At 52.6% G+C, this 24,254-nt stretch overlaps 7 protein-coding genes and 3 non-coding genes across 10 annotated transcripts; 8 read left to right on the top strand and 2 right to left on the bottom strand.

The window, feature by feature from the left end:
• Window positions 1-928: 928 nt before the first annotated feature.
• BO95DRAFT_432477 (fructose-bisphosphate aldolase FBA1) lies at window positions 929-2,204 on the top strand (the record flags this gene model as incomplete). The annotated part of the gene is made up of 4 exons (XM_025585059.1): window positions 929-1,036; window positions 1,113-1,223; window positions 1,285-1,587; window positions 1,644-2,204. The coding sequence occupies 4 exons, from the start codon at window positions 929-931 to the stop codon at window positions 2,202-2,204; spliced, it is 1,083 nt and encodes a 360-aa protein (XP_025441547.1).
• Window positions 2,205-2,850: 646 nt separating this feature from the next.
• On the top strand, window positions 2,851-2,923 carry BO95DRAFT_t183. The gene has a single exon. It is a non-coding gene; the product is annotated as a tRNA-Thr (tRNA).
• A 1,479-nt stretch (window positions 2,924-4,402) lies between these two features.
• Window positions 4,403-4,475, top strand: BO95DRAFT_t184. Its single transcript has one exon. It is a non-coding gene; the product is annotated as a tRNA-Thr (tRNA).
• A 92-nt stretch (window positions 4,476-4,567) lies between these two features.
• Window positions 4,568-4,640, top strand: BO95DRAFT_t185. Its single transcript has one exon. It is a non-coding gene; the product is annotated as a tRNA-Thr (tRNA).
• Window positions 4,641-6,923: 2,283 nt separating this feature from the next.
• Window positions 6,924-9,874, top strand: BO95DRAFT_152004 (putative DUF221 domain protein). Its single transcript, XM_025580651.1, has 2 exons — window positions 6,924-7,511; window positions 7,574-9,874. Exons 1-2 carry the CDS (start codon window positions 7,200-7,202, stop codon window positions 9,794-9,796), a joined length of 2,535 nt encoding a protein of 844 aa, XP_025441546.1. The 5' UTR covers window positions 6,924-7,199; the 3' UTR covers window positions 9,797-9,874.
• Window positions 9,875-10,213: 339 nt separating this feature from the next.
• BO95DRAFT_443472 (uncharacterized protein) lies at window positions 10,214-11,477 on the top strand. The gene is made up of 2 exons (XM_025586671.1): window positions 10,214-10,761; window positions 10,854-11,477. The coding sequence occupies exons 1-2, from the start codon at window positions 10,696-10,698 to the stop codon at window positions 11,139-11,141; spliced, it is 354 nt and encodes a 117-aa protein (XP_025441545.1). The 5' UTR covers window positions 10,214-10,695; the 3' UTR covers window positions 11,142-11,477.
• Window positions 11,478-11,733: 256 nt separating this feature from the next.
• On the top strand, window positions 11,734-13,440 carry BO95DRAFT_464337 (heme-dependent oxidative N-demethylase family protein; the record flags this gene model as incomplete). Its single annotated transcript, XM_025589052.1, has 4 exons — window positions 11,734-11,844; window positions 11,899-12,043; window positions 12,270-13,099; window positions 13,210-13,440. 4 exons carry the CDS (start codon window positions 11,734-11,736, stop codon window positions 13,438-13,440), a joined length of 1,317 nt encoding a protein of 438 aa, XP_025441544.1.
• A 1,248-nt stretch (window positions 13,441-14,688) lies between these two features.
• BO95DRAFT_443471 (CCDC174 family protein) lies at window positions 14,689-15,528 on the top strand (the record flags this gene model as incomplete). The annotated part of the gene is made up of 1 exon (XM_025586670.1): window positions 14,689-15,528. A coding segment is annotated over one exon (604 nt), but the record flags the coding sequence as incomplete, so codon positions are not given.
• On the bottom strand, window positions 15,397-17,991 carry BO95DRAFT_443470 (uncharacterized protein). The gene is made up of 9 exons (XM_025586669.1): window positions 17,860-17,991; window positions 17,127-17,783; window positions 16,633-17,058; window positions 16,507-16,584; window positions 16,221-16,453; window positions 16,053-16,170; window positions 15,895-15,999; window positions 15,667-15,845; window positions 15,397-15,617 (listed from the first exon to the last, which is right to left on the bottom strand). The coding sequence occupies exons 2-9, from the start codon at window positions 17,540-17,542 to the stop codon at window positions 15,571-15,573; spliced, it is 1,602 nt and encodes a 533-aa protein (XP_025441542.1). The 5' UTR covers window positions 17,543-17,783; window positions 17,860-17,991; the 3' UTR covers window positions 15,397-15,570.
• Window positions 17,992-20,037: 2,046 nt separating this feature from the next.
• Window positions 20,038-20,512, bottom strand: nhp6 (high-mobility group nucleosome-binding protein; the record flags this gene model as incomplete). The annotated part of the gene is made up of 4 exons (XM_025589051.1): window positions 20,038-20,070; window positions 20,125-20,246; window positions 20,305-20,400; window positions 20,452-20,512. The coding sequence occupies 4 exons, from the start codon at window positions 20,510-20,512 to the stop codon at window positions 20,038-20,040; spliced, it is 312 nt and encodes a 103-aa protein (XP_025441541.1).
• Between the last annotated feature and the right edge of the window lie 3,742 nt (window positions 20,513-24,254).

Genomic DNA, 24,254 nt, shown 5'->3' with positions numbered 1-24,254 from the left:
CAGAGGGCATGAGGATGAGCAGTCTTTCAAGAAAGGCTCAGGGTTGGAACAACAACCATATCATCATTGCGAACTGCAAGCAAGCAGAAACCAACCGGTCGAGGGGAAGAAATCACTCGTAGACCAGCTGCAGGGTGGACAGCCTGGAGGCAAGTGGAACAAGCCGGGCCGGGATGATGTCAAGGGAGGGACGCGGGGATTCCCGGGAAGCCGGCTGCGGCCTGAGACATGAGGCAGGAATGGAGACCTGCAGGCTGCAGCGCGCGTCATCGGCGGCTTCAGAATGGAAGCATCATCCATCCAAGTTCATCATCCATCGGACCTCAATTGTCCGGTTTACGTTTCAATTCTGAAGAACCTTCTTTAGGGGCTGTTTCGATCCCTTTCTCCGACCTCAAGCTCTTCTTTCTGTGACCTTCTTCGTCTGGTTCTTGCTCGACTACAAGCCAACAAACAGCATTGAGCACTGATTTCATACTGAACACATCGTTCCCCACCAGCCGGTGAGTTCTTCGAGCACTGCGAATCTGTGCCCCTCCATGACACACTTCGTCACTACGTACTGCCCCTCTCTTTCTTCTGCCCACCCACTCACCCTTTTCCCTTGCACTGCATCCTTCCTTCCCCACCCCCTCCTCTCATATCGTCCTCTCAGAGTGGTTTCTCCCTAGCAACCTTGTACTCTCACCCGTTGCCCCTCCCTGCCCGATTTAAATCTCCAGCTCCGTATTCGTCGCTCGGTAAAGGCCTGTTAGTCCAAAGCTATTCCCATCATAATTTATTTCAACCTTCTTTCCTCTCCTCTCTTCCTCTTCTTCCTCTTCTCTTTTCTCTTCTCTTCTTCTTCTTCCCATCCAATCTTCATCTCTCCATCTCTCCATTACTCATCACCTTAACTAGTAAACCATCAGACTTCAAAACTATCACAATGGGTGTCCTTGAGAAGCTTTCCCGCAAGTCCGGTGTCATCGTCGGTGATGACGTCCTCCGTCTCTTCGAGTACGCTCAGGAGAAGGGCTTTGCTCTCCCCGCCATTGTAAGTATTGCAGGCCAGAACTGGCCTTCCCAAAGCTTCAAAGCAGCTGAGAGCTAACCCACGTCTACCATTGTAGAACGTGACCTCCTCTTCCACCGTTGTCGCTGTCCTCGAGGCTGCCCGTGACCAGCAATGCCCCGTTGTCCTGCAGGTCTCCCAGGGTGGTGCTGCCTACTTCGCTGGCAAGGTATGTATTTCATGAGTTCTGTGCGTCGTCCAGACGGGCAATGGCTGACTGTGTAATCCAGGGTGTCAGCAACGACGGCCAGAAGGCCTCTATTGCCGGTGGTATCGCCGCTGCTCACTACATCCGCAGCATCGCTCCCGCCTACGGCGTCCCCGTTGTCCTCCACACCGACCACTGCGCCAAGAAGCTCCTTCCCTGGCTCGACGGTCTCCTCGATGAGGACGAGCGCTACTTCAAGCTCCACGGCGAGCCCCTCTTCTCCAGCCACATGATCGATCTGTCCGAGGAGCCCGTTGAGGAGAACATTGAGACCACCGCCAAGTACCTTAAGCGTGCTGCCCCCATGAAGCAGTGGCTCGAAATGGTAAGCATTGTGTGAACTCCCGTGTTACTTCATTCAATTTAACATAATTGATTCAGGAAATCGGTATCACCGGTGGTGAGGAGGACGGTGTCAACAATGAGGACGTTGACAACAACTCCCTCTACACCCAGCCCGAGGACATCCTCGCCATCCACAACGCTCTCGCCCCCATCAGCCCCTACTTCTCCATTGCCGCTGGTTTCGGCAATGTTCACGGTGTCTACAAGCCCGGCAACGTCCGTCTCCACCCCGAGCTCCTCGAGAAGCACCAGGCCTACGTCAAGGAGAAGACTGGCTCCAAGAAGGACAAGCCCGTTTTCTTCGTCTTCCACGGTGGCTCCGGTTCCTCCAAGGAGGAGTACAAGCAGGCCATCAGCTACGGTGTTGTCAAGGTCAACCTCGACACCGATATGCAGTACGCCTACCTCACCGGTATCCGTGACTACGTCCTGAACAAGAAGGACTACCTCATGAGCACCGTTGGTAACCCCGATGGCGAGGACAAGCCCAACAAGAAGTTCTTCGACCCCCGCGTCTGGGTCCGCGAGGGTGAGAAGACCATGAGCAAGCGTGTCCAGGTCGCTCTGGAGGACTTCAACACTGCTGGTCAGCTGTAAACGAAAAGAAGCTTATTAATGTTTCTCTGATGTGATGTGTTTTCGGATTTGACGAAACCAGATACCAAGTACATAAATTCAAAACAATTTCTTCATTAATTCTTCGGATGGGACGGGGAGGTGTTTGAGTGAGCGTAATATGGATTTGTGATGTGGGGTTGATGGGTTGATGTGCGCGGGGTTGGAGTTGATGTATGTAGTCGAGTTTCTTGACTTGTGAAGTAGGCTGAAAGAATCACTTTCCGATGACTGATAGCATGGCGTGTATAAATCTGTCATGATTCATCTCTCCTATTCATGAATGGATGTTGACTCAACCATCTCAGATATCCTCGCAAGCCCTGGTCTTGCATAACTGAATCGAATTCATTTAGTTATAGTCTGCTTTCCTCCCTCCGCGTTCCTGACACTCGAGTGGTTGTACGAACAGCCCTTCAGCATACTCAACTGAACGCATGGCCGGTGGGGCTGCTGGAAAGTACAGATTGATCGCTCAACCCAATTGACTTTTTTTTTCGCTTCAATGTGAACCGTGGATACATCGACACCGTTGACAAGGTTGAATGTTGACGTCAAATTCCTCCAGACAATTGATCGTGTTGATTAGGGCGTATAAGCCCGCAAACCTGAGCATGTGACATGTCTCGCTCGCATGGCTTAGATGGTAAAGCGCAGCACTAGTAATGCTGAGATCCTCGGTTCGAGTCCGAGTGTGAGCAGGTGTATTCATTTTTGCTGGTTGTCTTTTTGTTTCCAGTCGGGTTGAAAGCTGAACCGTGCTCGGGGTGCTCTCTCTCTCCCTCTCTTTGATTGTCCTGATACATATCTACCTAATTAATGCTAATTGACCTGTCTACTCTGTTGCTGTTGGGATGTAGCGTGGCCGGCTTGGGGGAGGGGTGTCAGGATCCTGGAGCAGGCTATCGAGATTGAGATATGTTTGGAATGGAAATGTATTCTATGGGTCAATTGGGAACGAAAATATACACTGTGGTGAACCTGGAGCACCGGGATATTCTCCTTGTACGCCACAATGTTCTGCTCTTGTGGGTCCCGCCATCCAAAGACAATCCGACGAAGTATATACTCTTTTCGACCACGACTCAAAGCATCATGGTAAACTCTATGAAGTTCAATTCGTCCCCGTCCCAGCAAGCTCGACGGGATTCTTCTGGAATTCCACGCCCCGACTCAGCTCGATGGGCAAGTGGGCGCTTCTTGGTGGCACTGCGGACCAGAGCGCATTTGTTTCCAGAAGCGCGCCCTATGACAACTTCCCCATCTATAACATCTTTAGGCGGGTAGTATCAGGCCCGTCTGGGGTGGATAAAAAGACGAGGCTGGGCAAGCTGGTCGTCATACCTCAACCTGCCTCAGACATGGGGTGAATATCGTGTTTTCCCGAGTGATATACCATGTATGGCCGCCGGCGCAGGACTCCCTCGACACCAAACCCGAATGCAGGGTACACGGAGCTTGACGCTGTAGTATCCTGAACGTGAGTCACCAGAGTTGGTGCGGATTGTAAAGCTCGTTGTGCCCGGGGGGGGGGGGGAAGGAACGCCGGCGATAGTGTCGTGTGTTCTTCAGTGTTGGTGGTGATTCTGGTTATACTCGGTCTGGAAGGTGCCGTGGCTGTGCCTGGATGGGATATACTGATGGTGAGCCGGGTTCTTTGTCGGCACCCGGTCTTTCGTGTGCAAGTCGCGGTACTGACTCGTCTCGCTTGCCGCATCTCTTTCTCGTGGTATCTAGAGCACCGCTCCCATGTAGGCGACGCGATGGGGATCTTTGGCCAGCCTCCATGCACCAAACGGCCATAACAGGCTATTTCGTACCTATGTCGGCTGTATGAAATCATCATAGGCTCCACTATGGTGAGAAAATTGGAGTCTCGTATTACAAGCAGCACAATGCCCGGGAATCAATCATGTCAAACAATCCTTAATGGAGTCGCGGTGACTTAAACCATCGAGGCAATGGTACATTCCCAGTATATGAGGGACGTATACCAGCCTGTACCTGGCTGCCAGCCCGGGAGAATGTCAAAACAATAATCAGTTCCATCTGACTACTGATGTAGTATGGATGATTCTCCTAACTATGCACGATGAGGTCATTTGTTCCAGTTAGTGATCGGTCTTCTAGAAGTAGCTTAGATTATGATAACAAAGTTTAAGAGCAAACTCACCCAATCAGCTCGCATGGCTTAGATGGTAAAGCGCAGCACTAGTAATGCTGAGATCCTCGGTTCGAGTCCGAGTGTGAGCAAGTGTTAAGTTTTTGCCCTTCGTCCAACCCTATACCGACTGATTGGGCCCTCCGGTCGATCAAGCAAGTCTGAAAGCAAGCTCAATCAAGCAGCTCGCATGGCTTAGATGGTAAAGCGCAGCACTAGTAATGCTGAGATCCTCGGTTCGAGTCCGAGTGTGAGCATCGTCTTCTTTTTTTGCTCTCGTATCAGACTCATCTACCTTTCTATCATGATGAATGATTTGCCCGACGGTTTCACTTGCGCTGTTAGCGCTATGCATGCCTAAGACAATCCCGTCATCACCCATGGATACTTACTCCACACGTCCTCAACCGATGATGAGATCGGCCTGTTGTCTTCTGCCGCAAGCGCCCAGCATCGCGGCAGCCAACCGTTCTTAGCACACAGGCCTGCGTTTAAATTTAGAAACGAGCAACTCCCTCCATGCCGTGTAGATAGCGGGTACGCATGTTGAACCCTTGGATCTGCATGGCCGCTGCCGTGCCGTTCCCTGCCAAAGAAAGCAGACGTGCTCACATTGCAGTGTTTGTCCCGTGCTGAGAAGATTGATCACCTCCCACTCAATTCCAGTTCAGGGAAGCTCCAAGCCCAGGACATTCAGAGTGCAATGGCCTGTAAGTAACTTAGTCGAGGTGCAGATGCAAACAACACGTGCCTCTCTGCAAGTCGGGTAAGGTCACCGGGATGCGAACAACTGCGTGACAACCTATGTTCCCTCCCATGATTCCGTACAGACCGCAGATATGACCCAAATGGAGACCATACCCGCAGACTCCACGAATGGGGCAATGGCATCGGGGTAGATTCTCGCGGTGTGCAGGAAAGACCGGGTGATGCATCGGAGTTCACTCTATACTTGCGGATTGAGAGATCGTGTTGACCGGAGCAGATGCGGGTTTCCGGCCGTCAAGAGATTACTCGCGTACGAAGATGGTAAGAAGCGTGCTATCGACATCATAGCACAAGTCAATGCCATGATCTGTTGGGATGGAGCGGAGCTGGCCCAAACTCAACTTTAGTGTTTTTATCATGATCCTCGTCCGAGTGAAAACATTACCTACTGTAGGCAAAGTAGTCATCCGATCAGGCCGTTAGAAGGGTCCTGTGGCTTGACTGCCGTGACCCAGAATAGAAGCAGATGACTCCATTTGCCGGCAATTGACAGCAGGACCCGACTTCGATTGGACCCCGAGTCTTTTTTTTCCTCGACATTATTCCATTTCGGTGTGCCACAATGGGGTGCACACTAGCCACACCACTGTGGTACGTACATAGGTTAGTATGGGTACGGTAAGGAGTGGCTGAAAGAAGGGTTGAGCGTGGCTCTGCCATGGTATCCAACATACCGGTCGTGGTCAGTCAAACCGAGTTTTGCGTACCGGGGGACCCGAGGGTCTGAGACATGCTACCCTAAGCCCGCATTGGTTGGTCCACCAGGATAATAGCCCGACCATCTCTTGCATCCTCATCCAACCATAGAAACCCCAGTGGAGTTACTCTCGTTGTTTGGTTTTCATTTTTCTTCTTTGGCTGCTTTTTGGGTCGCCCTGAGGGCTCACTTGGATCCGTCTGAGACGCTGAACCACGTCGGGCGGGTAAACAAAGCGTGCAGTCCGGGAGGAACGAGGAGGAAGAAACAATCTGATAGATAACTTACATAGTGCATTGACTCCTTTCAATTTGATTTCCAGGAGAAACAAGTACTCTGCACTCTTTAGACTGCAAGTGTACATGTACCACCACTTCTGGTGCTAGCTAAGTTCTAACACATTACTAGTACCAGTGAGAAACACTCATCCGGCTCCACTCAGTCAACGTATGCAGTGCGCATCTCGACCTCCGACTGTCAGAAGTGGAATTCATTGATACGTACTGGAGGTACGTCAAGGGAGAGTCCAGTCCGGCCCATTCTTGACGCTCGTTTGTTCCCTCCCCATTTCCCCCAGGAAGTCAAGGTTCAATCCTCCACTGGATTGCAAATCAAATCCACGAGAAACCCATCCCTCAGCAGCGTTGTCGTTCAGAGCAGATTGTCAACCGCTAGACTAGAGTGCGACTAGTGGTGGTGGTCGAGACCCGCCTCCAAACGCGAATCCACTTCTCCATCATCGCTGATTATCTTTCTCTCTCCTCTTGTTCGCCTTCCCACGCCCATCTCTGATTTTCCTGGTTCGGTTTCACATTCTTCGCCTCACTCACTTGCACTCCTCCTGTCGATTGCCGTTCAACAGTCGTTCGCTTCTTTTTATCCTTCCTTGTCGCGCGCTCGCTCACTCCGCCACCTATCTCTCCTCTGCCTTGGCTTCGCTCCGTCGATGCCGCCTCGGCTTCAATAAACACCATGCAGTCTAGCGCTCTCTGGCGGCGCGACGATTCCACGGATCAATTTCTCAAACTCATCCAGAACCCTTTCAAATCCGCCGTATGTTCTGCTTGCCCCATACAACCGCTTTCCCTCAATGCATAACTAAGGAGCACAACAGTTTCAAATCAACGCCGTCTGGGCCTCGTTGGCCACCTCCGCCGCCTTCAGCGTCCTCCTTGCCCTCCTATTCTCGCTCTTCAGACCTCGTCACTCCCTCGTCTACGCGCCCAAAGTCAAGCATGCGGACAAAAGACATACCCCGCCACCGGTGGGAAAGAGCTTCTTTGCGTGGCTCAAGCCCGTGGTGCGCACCAAAGAGCCCGATTTAGTCGACTGTGTCGGGCTCGATGCCACCATGTTTATCCGATTTGCCAAAATGTGCCGGAACATTTTCATCTTCCTGAGCATCATCGGTTGCGGTGTCATGATTCCTTTGAACCTCACGCAGAGCCAAGGCAACACCGTCTCCCAGTTCGGCGCCTTTGCGACGATGACCCCGCTCTATGTCAGCACTGACGCTATCTGGGGTCAGGTTGTTTGCGCCTGGCTGTTCGATATCATCGTGGTCTTCTTCTTGTGGCGGAACTACAAGGGTGTTTTGTCTTTGCGCAGAAAATACTTCCAGAGTGCCGATTATCAGCGCAGTCTCCATGCGCGTACACTGATGGTGTGTGACGGTCCCGCGAATCAGCTCTCACTGACAAACCCACTAACCACGTTATACAATAGATCACCGATATCCCACCGTCAGCACGTTCGGACGAAGGCGTTCTGCGTTTGACGGACGAAGTCAACCCGACAGCTGCCCTCCCTCGAGCCGCCATTGGCCGTAACGTGAAGGATCTACCCCGTCTGATCAAGGAACACGACGAAACGGTGCGACAACTCGAATCTGTGCTGGCCAAGTATCTCAAGCGACCCGATCGACTCCCGCCCAATCGCCCGACCATGACCCCGCACCGGAAAGATAGAAGTGAGCACCCGAGCGGCAAGGTGGATGCCATTGATTACTTGACAAGTCGTATTCAGCGATTGGAAGAAGAGATCCGACATGTTCGGTCTTCTATAGATAGACGCAACGCCATGCCTTTTGGCTTCGTCAGCTGGGATATGATCGAGCATGCGCACGCTGTGGCATACAACGCACGCAACAAGCACCCTCAAGGCACGACCATCGCCCTGGCCACTCGCCCGGACGATCTGATCTGGGAGAACCTCCCTCTGTCCAAGGGCGCACGGAGGTGGAAACGATTCCTCAATGCGATCTGGGTGTCGCTCTTGACATTCGTGTACATTGTTCCTAACGGATTGATTGCCATCTTTCTGTCCAACTTGTCGAACCTGGGTCTAGTGTGGCCCGCATTCCAGACATCGCTCGATGCCAATCCCAAGGTCTGGGCCGCAGTTCAGGGTATCTTGTCTCCCGCCATCACATCCCTTGTCTACCTCGTTCTGCCCGTCATCTTCCGACGGCTGGCAATTCGGGCGGGCGACGTCACCAAGACCTCTCGCGAGCGTCATGTGCTTGGCCGGCTTTACTCGTTCTTTGTATTCAACAACCTTATCGTTTATTCCCTCTTCGCTGCCGCCTGGACATTCGTCTCCGCTGTCATCGATGCCCAGAAGACCGACAACAACGCTTGGAAAGCCATCCAGGATGGACAGTTCTATGAGAAGATCGTGAGTGCCCTGTGCAACGTGTCTCCCTTCTGGGTGACCTATTTATTGCAGCGAAATCTGGGTGCCACCATTGATCTGGTTCAGTTGGTTACTGTCTTCTGGGTATGGTTCTCCAAGACGTTCCTCTCGCCTACCCCTCGCCAGGCTATTGAGTGGACGGCTCCGCCATCTTTCGAGTATGCCATGTATTACAACTACTTCCTCTTCTACGCTACCGTCGCGCTTTGCTTTGCGACACTACAGCCCATTGTGCTACCCGTCACCGCGCTCTACTTTGGGCTGGATGCAATGATGAAGAAGTACATGCTGATGTATGTGTTTGTGACCAAGACCGAGTCTGGCGGTCAATTCTGGCGCGTTCTGTTCAATCGCATGGTTTTTGCGGTTATCTTGTCCAACATCGTCATTGCCTTTGTGGCTAAAGCCAAGGGTACTTGGACCATGGTTTATTGTGTGGTTCCGCTGCCGTTCATGATGCTCGGCTTCAAGTATTATTGTATGAGGAAGTTCGATTCTGACATCACCTACTACAACCGCGCGAACCTCACGGATGCCGAGGCCCTGGCAGTCAGCAAGCCGAACAAGAAGGCATCTGAGCGGCTAAACGCCAAGTTCGGCCATCCCGCCCTTTACAAGCCCCTCATCACCCCGATGGTGCACGCCCGGGCTGCGGAAGCGCTGAAGCGTATCTACAGCGGTCGTCTGGGAACTGCCGACGCCGAGGGTGAATACTCAGACATTGCCATGGATGCCATGTCGACGGCTCACCCGGGAAAATCTATGATGGACGCTACGGGCCCGGCGCCTTTCGAAGTCGTCCCCGAAAATCACCTAGACTTCTCCTATTACAAGGACCGGCCGGATTTCAGGGACGAGTTTGGCGGCGGTATCTATGGTCGTCCGGACGATGTGTTTACCGAACGCTCGCATACGCCCCGGAGTGCATTGGGTGAGTGGTCGCCCACCTCTTCGCGCGCCTCGTCTCCGACCCCATCGGTGCCGTCGCTCTCCGGGTTGAAACCGCACGATAGCTACGATCCGACCGCCTACGACCACATTCATCCTGCCTTCCGTGTTCCCGCACCCATAGGAGGCAGCGGACTCTATCATCAGCGTAACGAGAGTGAGACGGAGCTGCTTGCTCAAGCACAACAGCCGGCAGTTCCGGAGATGGCCACGCCATTGGACCGCTGGCGGACGAGAGGTTACGGTCCTGTCGAGCAGGATGATCCCACTTTCACCTCGTATGAGCACTACCGAATGCCACACTAGGCGCTGTGTGCAGATATGATTTTTTTTATTGTTTTGGAGCGACAACGATTACCAGATCGTTGATATATTAGACTTTGGGATGGGATTTTTGGGCTTTCTCTTGCGAGGAGGCAGGAGTAACGGAAGCAACGTGCCCACGACTATTTTGTTTTTGTTTAAGCATTTGAGCAAGAGCTGTACATATTTACATGATTAGAAGATTTGTGTGTAAATACGGTGTTCCGGATCACATGCAAAAGTGGACGAGATGTGTTTTGGTTCATTACCACAGTAATAACAAATAGCCTACTAAGTGCATGGAAGTACTCGTACTATGCCCGATAGGAACTTGGAAGGCTCCTCAGGAACCGAGGGTGCTGACCAATTAATGGCCAGACCCGCAGCTCATCGGCTTTCACGCTTCGTCCATCATCCGTCATCAACTTCCCCTCTCTCCTCTCTCACACCAACCAGCTTCGATTGCTTCACGGGGCTGCAATGTGGTTGTTCATCTCCAGTCAAGGTAGCTCCGTGACTGCCCGACCGACTTCTCCTGCAACAACTGACCATCGGTCCACGTACCTTGCTGCTTGCACCCACCACTCCTAAGTGCCGAGCCGGACTCCGGGTGCCGTCGGATTCCCTGTGATCGAATACAAACAGCTTCGCCATACCTCAGTCAACACAACAGGGAATATATAATCCACAGCCAGCGGACAAGTCCTGGCGACTGCTGTACCTGTTTGCCAACTCGTGCCGTACCCACGCCGATGCTCGCCGGACTTCTAGCAATCCCACCACCACCAATCGACTGAAACGAACAATACACCACCTTCCATTACCTTCCGCGTCTCTCCCTTTCTTCTACAACAACCCATATTCCTACCCGTATCAATCTCCAAGCCTTGACATACACTACCATGGCATGGTACTCACTTCTTCCGTCCGACTTTCTCTATATTGAGAATTGGCTTGTGCGAGTCTTTGTCCGTCTCACGCCCCGCCTATCCCCTCCCTCTCCTTGCTTACCGCTTTTCCTTCCAAGCTTACCACTAACGGTCGATTGGTCACACCATAGATATTCCTCGGCTTTGTCACTATACTCCCTTGGGCTACATTACTGGTCTTCGACATCTGTCTGTACATTTGGCGGATGGTGAAATATGAATTCCCCCTCATCGGCGGACGAGCGCGGGGTAAGCAGCGACCTCGAGCCCCGAGCTTGAACGAGAGGCCGGATGGGCAGCCTAGGGTCCTGGGGCTGGGGACGGGGGCCCTAGTCAATGACATCGGAGATGGGGGGATTGCAAGCGTGGAGAAATTACGAAGCAGAGGGGGGAGGCATGAGGGAGACGAGGACACCTGAGCGCATTTGGCGTCTCCCCGCTTCTGTGTTGAGAGAGCTCTGCTCGCCTCCCGGTGAGGCTATTTTCCTTTAGTCTTGTCGAATTTTGGATTGATGCTGCCTTGGATGAATACTCTTACTGCCGATTGGCTACCGCGTGGAAGGGAAGGTGGATGGATGCAGTGCCTGTGCTCAGGTGGTAGTTGGAGGGAGGTCTACATGTATGGACAAAGGGACTGGCGACATGTTTGAAATTCGTCTGTGTATATTGATACCCTGTATGTACTCTGATTTCTGCGTTGAAGATTTGTCCTCATCTAAATTATCAGGTTCCAATTTATATCGTGACTAAGGTACTATCGGCCGATTGAGCAATCAGCATACAGCGGGGATCCCCACCAATGGCAGCCCGCGATAGTATGCCATTCATGAGAGGATAAGGTACTGGTGCCAGTACTATCTGGGCTGCCGCATGATAACGTGGAAGTACTTCTATCGAAGTACTGCAGTGCACTTTACTCGCACCGCTCCTACATCTCTCCAGGCTCCTCAATTCTTCCTACTCTTTCAGCCGGTTTTACCAGAAATACTAGTATACCCAAGAGGTCGGACAATGGACCTTCTCACATCAACCGTTGATGCCAGCATACTATACGTCGAGCGGAATCCCTTCCCAATCGTCTTCCTTGTACTCACCCTCTGGCTCTTTGGACGATTCACCCGAGTATGTCCTTCTGATTATGTACCGTGATATTGGAACTGACTGAAGAATGCCCAGGGCCAGCCAAACTCCATTGACAATGTCATCTCGGAAGCAGAGAAAGCTGGGTACCCGCCCATTGAGCCTCTCCACTCCTTCGACTGGGAGACTACCGAGCCACTGCAGTTCCGGCCTTTCAAGGCGAAGTATCATCTCACAATGGGTATGGAGCTCCGAGTCTCCCCGTGCAAACCTTTCTCTGTCCTCGTTCGTCGCCTATTCCTGTTGCACAGGGCAGCGTCTCAGGGACGCTCTACGCCTCGCTCCAATGCACCCACCCGATCTATAATGGACTATATCTCCTATGGCCCGTTGTTGTTGTCATTAACCCAAGACCAACCTCATTCCCCATCATTATACGACAAACTAACCCACCCCCGACAAAACAGCCCTCTCGAACCTCGACTTCTCCACCCTCATCCCAATCGACAAGACCTACAGATCCCGGCTCGCCTACCGCCAGTCCCTGCTTTCGAAATACCCTTCCGTCGTGGTCGGCGTCACACCCACTGCCGAAACAGAGGGCAGCCTCGCCCACTCTGCCGTCCGCGAGCTTTACGAGTTTGTTCTCGGCGTATACCTCCCCACCAGGTATCCGGGGGTCTTCGATTTGATTGACTCTCCTGGCAGCAGCAGCAGAAGCAGCAGCAGTCTAGGCCCAGAAAGCAGCACGAGTGACGAGAAAGAGGAGGGTGGTCTAGCCGAACCGACGGCGACGACCGAGAAGAAACCGAAATACCTCCTCAACAGAATCACCAATCATTCCATCCCGACCAAATGCCCCACCTCCGCCCGCGAAGCCCTTACCACGCTGGGAACGGTCGTGGACGAGGACTTCCTGATCCTACTGCCTACCTCGCAGGTGGGTCCACCGTATGGTGATGAAGAGAAAAAGGCGGAGGAAGACGAATACACCCTACAAGCGTACACGACCTTCTACCCGGCGGGATTCGACACGCGGGAGAAACTCGGCTGCACGCTCTCCGCCATCCACGACCCGGTGCCGCGGTACAAGGAGAAGCTGGAGAAGAGTATGGACCGATTCTTTGCCAGGCTGGAGGTCGGGCGGTTCGTGCAGCGGGTGAATTGGAGTGTGACGACGGGGACGGAGCTATTTGCTGCGTTCGGGGGCATTCATGGAGATACTACGAATGATGGTGGGGAAAAGGGCGGGAAGGATGATGGGGTGATGGCATCGGATGAGTTGAATGTTGATGATGTATGTTCTGTGCATTCACCCCTTTCCTACCGAATGTCGGCTCTCGTTGTCTTTTGTTGTGTTGTGTTGTGTTATCCGGGCATGAGATGTGCTGCTAACCCCGGTTGTAGACCTTCCTGCGCTGCGAGCGCCAGACGCTCCATCGTCTGCCCGAGACCAAGACGCTGGTGTTCACCTTCCATACGTATACTTACCCGGTCCGGACGGTCAAGGAGGAGGGATTAGGCGAGGAGCTGGCTCAGGCGATCGATGGGTTGAAGGGGGGCAGTGTGCCGGAGATGTGGTGGTATAAGAGGGGGGCGGTCTGGGGGGAGGCAGTCAAGGCATATCTGCGGGGGTGACACAGTCTACATGCTAGAACCCATACTAGACTCTTTGGAGAGTATAAAGCATAGAGCTTATTCGTCGCTCGGATAAGCAGATATTGTCTGTCATGAATGCCCTTCTGCAGCGTTAGTATACATAAAAACCGAGCATCACACACTTCCTCATGAATGGGGAACCGAGGCACCTGGGACCATTTTCTGCCACCGCCAAAACCTACCACTCTGCCCCACTTTTTTCCGGGGGCTGCGGCCTGCGAGGTCGCCACCGTTCTGGCGCAGAGAGCGGTCAAAAAGACGGTCCTATTTCAGCCAATGAAAATGTACCGGAGCTCCACCGCCTAAAGCGGCAGAACGCTCGCGACCTCGCGGCCGGAATCCAGATTTCGGCTATGAACAGGCCCCGAAAAAAGGTGGGGCAGAGTGGTAGGTTTTAGCGGTGGCAGAAAATTCCCGCTCAATTAGGAATAGTGCACTCCGCGGAGACCCAAGCACCTTCGCGACTTAGACTACCTAGTCAACTGCAGGTAGGTCTTATCGGATAGTATCCTTACTATCCACACTGCGGCCGGCCCTCAACATTGCTTCCAAGTTACCTCCAGGCTTACCTTCCTACCCTCTATTTTCGACCAACATAACCACCAACCACCAAGCATACAACCCACCACCACGATAACACCAAATTCCCACCCCCCCCGAAACCGAAGAGGAAACAAAAATGTCCAACCAAAACCTCTACGGCCACCCGCCACGCAAAAAGCAAACCTCCTCTCAGCCAGCCGCCCCCTCCTCCTCAACCCTAGCCTTCACAACCACCCTGTCCAACCTCATCGCCGCCCGGGATCCGGGATCTTCGACGTCCACGTCAACCGGCCGCCCCCGCCCCTCCAAATCCAAAGACGCTTCCGAGGGGTTGTTCGCCCGCCCGAATCGCGGGGCGCAGAAGCGCGCGGCGCAGGATCTTGTGGTGAACGAGAGCGATGCGATGACGACACTCTCCGGTGGAACTGCGCAGGTGCACCAGCGAACCCGGGATCTGGGGGGACGGGTGGACGAGGCGGTGCTGCAGCGGTCGAAGCGGCGGATGCAGGAGAAGGCCAGGGTGTATGAGGATTTGAGGAGGGGGTTGTATCTTGGTGGGAGTGATTCTGAGTCGGAGGGTGATGGTGGTGATAGGGCAGGAGAGGGGGAAGGGGAGAGGTATTTGAGGAGGTTGAGGCGGAGGGAGAGGGAGGGGTTGGTGGATTTTGATCGGAAGTGGGCGGATATGCATTCTCGTTCTGATGAGGAGGGTGAGGAGGGTGAGGAGGGGGAGGGAAGGGATAGGGATGATGCGTCGATTGTCTCCTACGAGGATGAATTGGGGCGGACCAGGCGCGGGACCAGGGCTGAGGCGGCGGAAGCGGCCAGAGTGAAGAAGCAGCAGCTGGAGGAGGAGGAAGATGGCCGTCACGAGGCCGGGGAGAGGTGGCGGCCCCGTCGGCCGGAGAACCTCATCTATGGGGAGACTGTGCAGAGCGAGGCGTTCAACCCGGATGCGAACGTCGCGGCGCACATGGCCTACCTGGCGAAACGCCGGGATCGCTCGGTGACCCCGCCGGAGGAGACCCATTACGATGCCGAGGCCGAGGTCAGGAACCGCGGCACCGGGTTCTATGCCTTCGCCAGGGATGAGGAAACTAGGAGGCGGCAGATGGAGGAGCTGCGCGCCGCGAGGGAGGAGACGCAGAGGGAGAGGGAGGAGAAGCAGCAGCGGCGCGCGAGGAGGGAGGAGGCGAGGAGCGAGAGGCGCGTCAAGGTCGACGAGTTGAGGTCCAAGAGGCGCGCTGAGATGTTCCTGGCCGGGTTGGGCGACGTCGGCGTGGTATGAATTACTTCCACCCAAATTTCGCATTCGTGCTGGCGTTGCGTGTTTGCTTCTCTAGAGATACCCATCGAACTCTTAATCATTCATGACATTAAAAGAATTTAGGTCCACGGAGTAATCAAGGGGTATCATTGCCTGGTCTGAGACCAGCTTATGTATATATAGCACATGCCACCGCCACGGTCATTCCGACAACAAACAGGAAACCTCCGGATTAACTCTTAGTGGTCATCAATCATCAGTCATCAATCGTGTTCATTTTTCTTTTGGCAGTAAATGTGTCATCCACGCGCGAGCTCAGTCATAGTCTCATAAAAGCCTTGCGCATCTAACCAAAGTTAGTTTCTTCTACACATGAAATGATCGCTGGTACGTACCCGAACGATGGGTGAATTTCAGGACATGCTCTCCTCGAGTTGTCTGAGGGGGTGTATAATCAGGGAACGTGAAGATACTCCGGCGTATCTCCTTCAACACCACAACCTTAGGCTCAGTACGGCGAATCCAGCCGCGAGTCCCGATGTGGTCTGTGATAAAAGCCGTCCAGACGGGGGATCTAGATCATTCAGCCAGACGGCCGTATGGCACAATTCGTTGAGACTTACCGCTTCAACTCCCCCTTGTGGACCGATGCCTGGAGCCGTACAGCGCCGGACACCTCGTCCCGGTAAACACGCAATGCATGGAGGAAATCGTCGTCCACAATTTGTCTGGCTGGCTCGGTTATCGCCTATCGCCGTCCACTGGACAGGGGTGACCTTACCCTCCAAAGAGTTCTTCCTCTTGCGCCAGCTCGTAATCGCGGATACTCTCCACAGCCACAGGACGCCCGGAATCTTGCGATCGAAGTGCCAAAAAGGTGCAGAAGAAAATCACCATCTCTGCTTTTGCGTTAGTAGAGCCCAGTAGAACACCCACTTATCGCACGTACGCTCGATGGTGCTGAATTTGAGGTTGGCCCACAGAACCAGTTCGCTGCCCCCACGACGGCGCCGGCACAACTGTAGACAGGATCCGACACGGACGATCTCCAGCATATTCAGTGGCAGGATGAAATATTCGTTCGACCGCGCAGAACGGCGTGCTTTGCACACAATGCGTGCACGATGGTCTTCATCTCGTAAATAGAAGCATACTCTGAGATCGGTCTCGCTATTGAACGCTCTACCGTCCGTCAGTCTTTCCACCGACCAATATCAGGCGCATGTGCAACTCACAACTGTAACAGCTCCTCGAATCCCTCGCCGTCCAGCCATGCTTTCGGATTGGACTTGGGTTCACCCAGACACTTGGAGCTGCAGCCTGTTAGCGGATGTCTGCACTACTGAAGCTATTGTATTGACCTTTCGCCAATATAGGGGATAGGCGTTTGCGGGTGATCATCTAGGAACACCCGTCTCGCCCAATGCTCGCCAAGTACACTGGAAATGGTCGATTGGCTCGTGGCAGTCGTAGTGGAAGGCGAGCCCGGTGCATCTGGAGCCGAGGGAGGGATATCCGAGAAGGTGCCAGATGAAGCGGAGGTGGGCGACTGAGGCCCTAGGTGAGACGGACGAGCTCGCTCGTAGGATCGTCGGGTGCGGGGTCTGCGATCACTGACCGGACTGCCGGGTTCGCCACTGGTGTTGCTGCTGCTACTGCTGCTGCTCGACGAGGGGGAACTCAGAGACAGGGAGCCCAAGTGCGACGCAACCTGGGATTCCTGCTGCCCCAACAAACCTTTGAGATTGTGTCGCAGAGAGGACATCAGTCGATCATCGGGTGCATTACTACATGATTACAGACGCATTTGTCAATTGACCTGCATTTCCGGCGAGAGCCACGTGGAGTAACGAACCCCTTCATTAGAGCCTCCAAATCGGACAGAAAGGCCTTATACTTGGCTAGACGGGTAGACAGTGAGTCGTGCGACTCCTCCCGGAAGAAAGTACAGAGGTCAACCCATGTCCGTTTGTAGACCTCCCGGCTGGAGCCTCTCCGCGCCTCCAGGTCTCCGAAGAAGTCGACAACATCTTCGAGCGTATACTTCAAGCTTGCCCGAACCAGTTCTAGGTCGGGCTGGACGGCGTGCAGGTTGCGCCGGTAGTTGCGATTGCGGGCCAAGTCCTCGAGATTCTTGAGGGAGGTGCTAATTGCATAGAGATCGGCGATCAGGCTGGTGATCTCCGTTGCATGCTCCGGCAGGGGGTCGCGGAAAAGACGAAAGCCAGCGGCCACGTCCTCTGCATTGTCGGCAGATGTACGCAGAGCCATAGTGATGGTCACCTATGGTAAGGCCCTGCATGTATGCTTATGGGGATCTTTCGTTGTATGGTTGAGGTCGAGAGACAAGGAGGAGATAGACTCCCACCAGACAGACACACGCGGCTCACTATAGCTGCTTGACGAATTTATATGGAGATCGCAGTAAGGGAGATCAACGGGGTCCCAGGAGAATTACGTGATAGGGTAGTAGATACACCAGGAGAGGGGCAGTGGGAGACAACTCAGTAGACTGCAATGCTGGAGTCAGAAAGAGAACCTCTTATCGGTGGGATCGTCCCTAGGATGCATGTCGGCTGGAGTCTCACCAAACAGATAGATGGACGCAGACCATAGGAAATAGATGAATGGATTGGAGTCTCGCCCCAAGGATTGACCAGGCAAAGGTGCAACTTGCACCACACGCAGAAGGCACCAGCACCAGCACCAGCGCGTAAACACACAGGAAGGCGAGAGAGAGAGAGGGTCAAATTCAAGTCAGACAGGGTTTTGATCTCGATCACCCGCACAAAGGAAGGAATGCAGAACAAGAATCACCCGCGGGTGGGGCTAAGTTCAGTCTAGTTTGTTGCCGGACGGAATGGCAGCAGCCCATAGTTACTAGGTAGGTAGTTAGTTTGCGGCTCTCTGTCGGACGGACAGACCGGCACTGGAGCCAGAAGCCAGAAGCCAGAAGCCAGAGGGTCAGAAGAAGAAGCCCGAGACCGACAGACCGACAAATTGATTGTGTCTGTCTTGTTTAACGATAGTAACGTGCCTCCAACCTCGAGGGGAGAGGGGGGGGGGGGGGGCACCATTGACGTGTTCATGCGGGGGCGACGGGCAAAAGCCAATAACGGGCGGTGGAAATGCATGGCGGGATGGAGCGATGGTGGAGGGGAAAAATCGAGGAGGTAGACGAGAAGGCCGTGGTGTGACTTTATCCTGGGTGGGGGGTTGTGGTGATACGAGCACAGGCGATGGGAGTTTTTGATGCAAGAGATGACAAGGAGTGCCTTCATACCCTTTTTGCAGCAAACAGTGCCGAGGATACTGCTCGGTCTGTCTGTATGTCATATTGGCCATGACTGACATAGTACAGAGTACTTGGTGAACAAGGAAAATTCGCCGGAGCAACTCAATTAACCACGGTAGTAATTAGTGTCTGTCTGTCTGTCTGTCTGACTTGCAGATGAGGGGAAACAGAAACCTTACTAGGAAAGAGGGGAGAGAGAGAGAGACTCCGAGAACCCTGGCAGTCACGGGATCCTCGAGGAAGAAGACTCGGAAATCTAATCGTTGTTAAAGTTTGGGGCTGACGGCTTCATTGCACTGCATCCTGAACTTCCAACGGTACTGTCAAGCAGATCGATATTGGGGAGCTCATCCAGAATAATTGCCTGATGTCACTCGCATCAGACAGGCGTGACTGTCAATAGCTACTATTTGCGTAGCAGTTATGAATAATACCAAGAATGATGGTTTTATCGACTATGTTTCGAAGATAACATTAGCAGCTAGAATGAATCAAGGAAAAGATATACAATATACTCTCAAGCAGAACAAGTGGTGGCAAGTGTGGTTGTAATTAGCGAAGTATGTACTGCATAGGACTGACTATATTGAAGTTATCTCTGGCAAACGCCCGTGTCAGGCACATATATCCTTGACCTGATATGCCGTAGCTTTGGGCAGATGTACATGAAAATACTCCTAGCCAAGCATCCACCAAGTATATGAAGACTTGACTGTGAGCCATAAGTTGACCAGCACTTTTTGATCGAGATGACTCGTTCACACCATCCATATGACACATGCCGTTGTTTTTATTGGCCTGAGGCACAAAGTTAATTCAGGCTCCAAGGCTCCAAGGCTCTACGCCCCCCGGGCTTATCGGAGAACTGGACGCGTCGAACACGTAAACAAGCTGTCGCTCCGCGTCACCGCCGGGAGCTTGGGCCAACCCCTGCAAGGAAAGTCCTTCCAGAAATACCAGAGCAGCCCCCCCCCCCCCCCATGGAAGCACTCTACGTACTAGATCTGGATTTATATCCTTACATAACCTCACAGGAATTCTCATTCATCAATAGACTGATCGAAAACAAAAAAGATTAGAGAAAAGGGGACGGGATCCAGAGTCGCTCAGGTGAGGATGCGGTTGATTAAGCTATTATACAGCAGTCTTTGCTGGCCTCACACTTTCTGCAGCTTCATTTCGATATTTCATCATAGACGCTCAAATCAGGTTTCCTTACAGCTCTGAGATTCAGCGCCGGGACTCCCTTATTCAAGTCAAATGTGTCCGAAAGCCGCCAGTCCGTACAGTAAACATTTCCCATTGATATCCTTCATGAACAGAAAAGCAAGGAGAGGAAACAACCACCGTCATCCGTACCAGAAGCCGTTGAATAGATAATAGAATATAGAAAGCCACAAATACACGTCACACGAGAAAAGACACAAACGCCGTTGGGTCCACGCAATAAGACCTAGGGGATTGGGGAGCTTTAAGAGGACTCCTCATCCTCTTCGGCGGCAGCCTACACCAACACGGTTAATATATTTCAGAGCATACGGAGTTCATGACAACTTACGTTGTAGCTGGCCTTCTCGTCTTCGTAACGCTTCTTGTCGGCAGCAGCCTTATCCTCGTAGGGGCGGCGCTCCGAATCGCTCAGGGCCTTCCACCGCTCTCCGAGCATCTTACCAACCTGACCTAGAGGACTGTTAGCGACAGGGTGCATGCCATCGCGTAGATCGCAAGCAGTACGTACCGAAGGAGATACCAGGGTTCTCCTCGCGAACCTTCTCGCGGTTGTCGTTGGCGAAGAACATGTAGGCGGAGAGACCACGCTTGGGAGCGTTGGGGTCTAGAGCAACAAGTCAGCCACAGCATTATCGATGAAGAGGTGGATCCTTACCCTTCTTCTTACGCTCAACACCACGACCCTTGGTCTTGCGAGTAGCCTTCTCCTTGGGCATTTTGAAAATGAAGTCTGCAGACGTGAAAATTAGCCTGGAAGTTGGGGACTGTTGAACTTGGCGGATGAAAGGCTCGCAAGGACAGCAGAGAGGTGCCAGACAGATGACTTGATGCAAACAGAACGGCGGAAAGAGAGAACCAGACAAGTAAGGAGGGGGATTGCAGAGCGCGTAAGCTAGAAGGTGGAGGGAAGTGTTGTGTCAACCCGTGGTTTGCGCGCGCCCAAACAAGAACGATTGCGGTCGCAAGCCAAACGACACCAAGAGGGCAAGTCGCGCAGAACAGTGACTTACCTGACAACCAAGTCAGGCAGAAGGCGAACGACAAGGAAACAGAATTGGCAAGAAAAGACTGTGGGGAAATTAAAAGAGCTTGGGGGTAGATCAGGGCTGTTAGGAACTATAAGAGTGCTGTTGCAGAGGGCGCGACAGCGAGATCGCGCAACTGCGGAGGGAAAACCAAGGGAAATGATGATTTGAAAAAGCAATCAGGATGGAAGAAAACGGGATTGAGAAAGAAAATCAATTTGTGTTGGTGTTGAAGAAACAGTGCTCGAAAGGCGGAATGTTGATATGGAACCTACCGATGCGGTTATATGCAGTACTTTTTTGTATGGGGAGAAAGAATTGTATGGGAGGAGAGCAGGTAGAGTGAGTGAGTGAGTGGTGAGTGAGGGAGTGAGTGTGAGAGAGGGAGGGAGAGAGGGGAGAGTAGTAGTAGTAGGAAAAGAGAGAGAGAGGGAGAAAGACGGGAAGGCGGGCGGGCCATTACCTACCTACTCTTCCTACCTCACCCTCACTCACTCTTGGGAAGGGGGGAAGTGGGCAGCACAGCAAGGGAAACAACCGCTCTCTGCCGGCTGCGACTGGCTGGTTGGTTGCTGGAGAATGGTCCGTATGGTTCCATACCCGTCATGTCTTGTCATTTTCTTCTCCTCCCCCTCCTGCGATTCTCCGCTGCGACATTCTGGCTGACCTTTCACGCTTTGTCTGGGCAACTTGAGTGGTCTATCCTTCAGGGTTGCAGTGCTCCTTTCAGCAAATCTAAATGACTCCCTCTCCCATGGTCCAATCCATGCTTCAGTTGCCGACTGAAGAAAAAAAAGGTGGGTGCTGAGCATTGCACCTGATGCAGCTCCACCGTTACCCCCAGTATGATCTAATACCGTACACTGCTCATACCCCATTGTGCGCCACTATGGGGTGGGTAATTGACCTTGGGTAAAATACATAGCCGTAACACGATGGAAAGAGAGGTCGCTCCATGCTGTATCCGATAGATACCACTCCACTAGTAACGGGCAAGTTACCATACTGCAAGCTGGAAGCTACCGGGGCAGTACAGTGAGTATCGTACATCCGGGGCAGGCGCTCAGGGAACAACTGCTACTATTCTGGCAGCGCTCAGTCGTACTTCAACACTGCGCGCCGGCGACTGCCCCCAAATGCCGCGCCATTGAAGGAAGTTCCTTCGTCGGTACATCTATTCTGGGGAGGATCTGCGAAGGCGCGTCTCTGAATAGCTATTTAATTTTGAAAACATTTTGGGCTTCCATCTCTTTGAAAGGATGTTCACATATACATAGGCAGCTGCATTATTGGGCCATTTCGATCTGTTTGTAACTGACCTCTGCACAAAGACATGAATGACCTGGGCTGTCTTTTGTACTGTACCTCGGTGGAAGGAACCACGGCCGAGCTGGCGCGATCTCAATCAAGAGATCACATCTGAGTCGATAATTCTCCGCGTTATCCTGCCATAAATCCTGTGCCTGCCTCCCTCAGGGTAAGATCTAGCCCTGCAGAGTACTAGACGAGGATGCTCTTCGCGCGCAGCTCTCACCCATCTCCCGCGTTCAATTCACTGGCGCTAAGTTATCGAGAGTAGTCCAGATTTTGTCAACTCAACTGGTGCCGGCCCTGGATATCACTAGCAGTATTATTATTGTGCTATTTACCCCGAACAAAACTGCCTCAAAGGCATTCTGATGCTTGATGTATCTACTCTACATGGACCAAGCGCTATATAGAAGTCGTATGATGTGGATACCCTACAGCGCTCCTTGCACAATTGACCTTCTATAGGCCGATGAATATGCCTCTGACTGAGACGAGGACGATGGCTGGCCCATTGCTGTGCTGGAGGTGGTATCAGAGTCTAGTGGCACTAAGAAGTGCTCCTGTTCGAGGGTAGGCCGCTTCTTCCAATGAACGGCGGAATGAGTACTGCGACTGTGATGTAGAGGCCATAACAGGAGCACTATTGTTAACTAAATTAATCATAAAATTCTTCCTGCCAATTCCAGGGAGACAGAGTCCAGGGAGACGGAGTTACTACACAAGTATGCCTACTATGTAAGTATTATTGATTGGAATCTCCTATTTCAAGTATTAGTGCCAACTTTCCTTCCGTTGGCTATTGTACCAGTCACAAACCACTCATACTTGGTGATCATCTATTGCTCTGTGTCCGGTTTTCAGACCAAGACCAGTGCTGCTGCTGCTACTCAGTCAGGTCAGTTACATCCTACTAAGATTGGTGAAGTCCTGCAAGAGATTCCTGTATATTTAGAGAATCTCCTTTCTCGCACCAGCAAGCTTGGAATAGGCGGAGCCTGAGCGTACAGTGCAGCATACGGACTCCTCTTTCTCTTCCTTATAATGGGTTAAGGTCCCCAATTGTACGACTTTCTCGGTCATATGGCAGAAACCCCCAAGCTTGCTCACTAATAGCCTGTGGTAATATTGGCGGTTGTTGTCGCTACCCCCCAAAAAAAGAAAAAAAAACAAATATCAGTGGGTTGCAGTGATCTATCTTGAGGGTTGCATAGAGAGAGGAAGACCTTCCAGCGACGTCCTGTACAGTACCGGTGCAAATGCCACCGCATTCCGCACTGCAAACAACACCCATTGAAAACTTACAGTATCGGCAAAATACTGGATCCGCGTACTATGTACAACCTTCCCAACGACGTCTAACAATACCTGAATGTGTGTATTGTAATCGGGGCAGCTGCGCCCTGCCCTCTCAGTAATTCTCAATCCATAGTGAGGGGTCATTGACTCCGTTGCTTGGTTCTACCGTTCTAGGTGGAAACGCCGGGCTCTCTTCTGGTTTGCTCAGATCTTTCTCTGTCTTCCCTCCACCCACCCCTCCTCTAAGCAAATCTCCTCAGCTCACATGCAAGACTTCTACTCCGTAGGCTGGCCAGTTTTTGGCGGCGTTTTGCTTTACCTGCAGCTGTGACTGCTAACTTACCGCCAACCCAGCTGTCAGTTCCCTTTTGCCCTTTATTTCTTGTCTACTGCAAGGCTCCCTCACTTTATCGGCTTGGGGTCACCGTTTGCTTACCCATCCATATTCAAGCCTTAAGTTGCTGCTGCTGCTGCCACCACAAAGCATTGGCTAACTAGCCCACCCACCGTATGACGAAGGCTTAGTAGCTTCTTTGCCTTCGGCCTGTGGGCCATGATGTCACGTGGGTCACACCACCCAGTTCAGTCTTCGCGCCTTTTTTTTCTCAGCCCCAATAGTTAGGTCGAGCATTGCAACTTCGTCAGACTTCTCTAAGATCTTCCTGCCAATTCTTATTAATCAATGGCTATCGTGCGGAGCGGACCCCGATTGCTCGCTCAGTCAAATGTACTCGAGTATCATTTTGATCGATCATCAAGTCCCATGCGAGCCATGGAACCCCAAATAACCCGTCATCTGGCACTGTTCGATTGTCGATCCACCATT

The sequence above is a fragment of the Aspergillus brunneoviolaceus genome (genome assembly GCF_003184695.1).
Source record: "Aspergillus brunneoviolaceus CBS 621.78 unplaced genomic scaffold BO95scaffold_39, whole genome shotgun sequence".
Taxonomy (NCBI): Eukaryota; Fungi; Ascomycota; class Eurotiomycetes; order Eurotiales; family Aspergillaceae; genus Aspergillus; species Aspergillus brunneoviolaceus.
The sequence above is the reverse complement of the archived record's forward strand: the minus strand, read 5'-3'. Positions and strand labels throughout refer to the sequence as shown.

What these genes read in the sequence shown, in the direction of transcription:
- BO95DRAFT_152004 (XM_025580651.1), top strand. Translation starts at nt 7,200, where the DNA reads ATGTTTATCCGATTTGCCAAAATGTGCCGGAACATTTTCATCTTCCTG. An exon ending in TCCATGCGCGTACACTGATG is followed by an intron (nt 7,512 to 7,573) that starts GTGTGTGACGGT and finishes GTTATACAATAG; the next exon opens with ATCACCGATATCCCACCGTC.
- BO95DRAFT_443470 (XM_025586669.1), bottom strand. Translation starts at nt 17,542, where the DNA reads ATGGCTCTGCGTACATCTGCCGACAATGCAGAGGACGTGGCCGCTGGC. An exon ending in TTCGAGGAGCTGTTACAGTT is followed by an intron (nt 16,454 to 16,506) that starts GTGAGTTGCACA and finishes GACGGACGGTAG; the next exon opens with AGCGTTCAATAGCGAGACCG. An exon ending in GAGGAAGAACTCTTTGGAGG is followed by an intron (nt 16,000 to 16,052) that starts GTAAGGTCACCC and finishes CGAGCCAGCCAG; the next exon opens with ACAAATTGTGGACGACGATT.
- BO95DRAFT_443472 (XM_025586671.1), top strand. Translation starts at nt 10,696, where the DNA reads ATGGCATGGTACTCACTTCTTCCGTCCGACTTTCTCTATATTGAGAAT. An exon ending in ATTGGCTTGTGCGAGTCTTT is followed by an intron (nt 10,762 to 10,853) that starts GTCCGTCTCACG and finishes GTCACACCATAG; the next exon opens with ATATTCCTCGGCTTTGTCAC.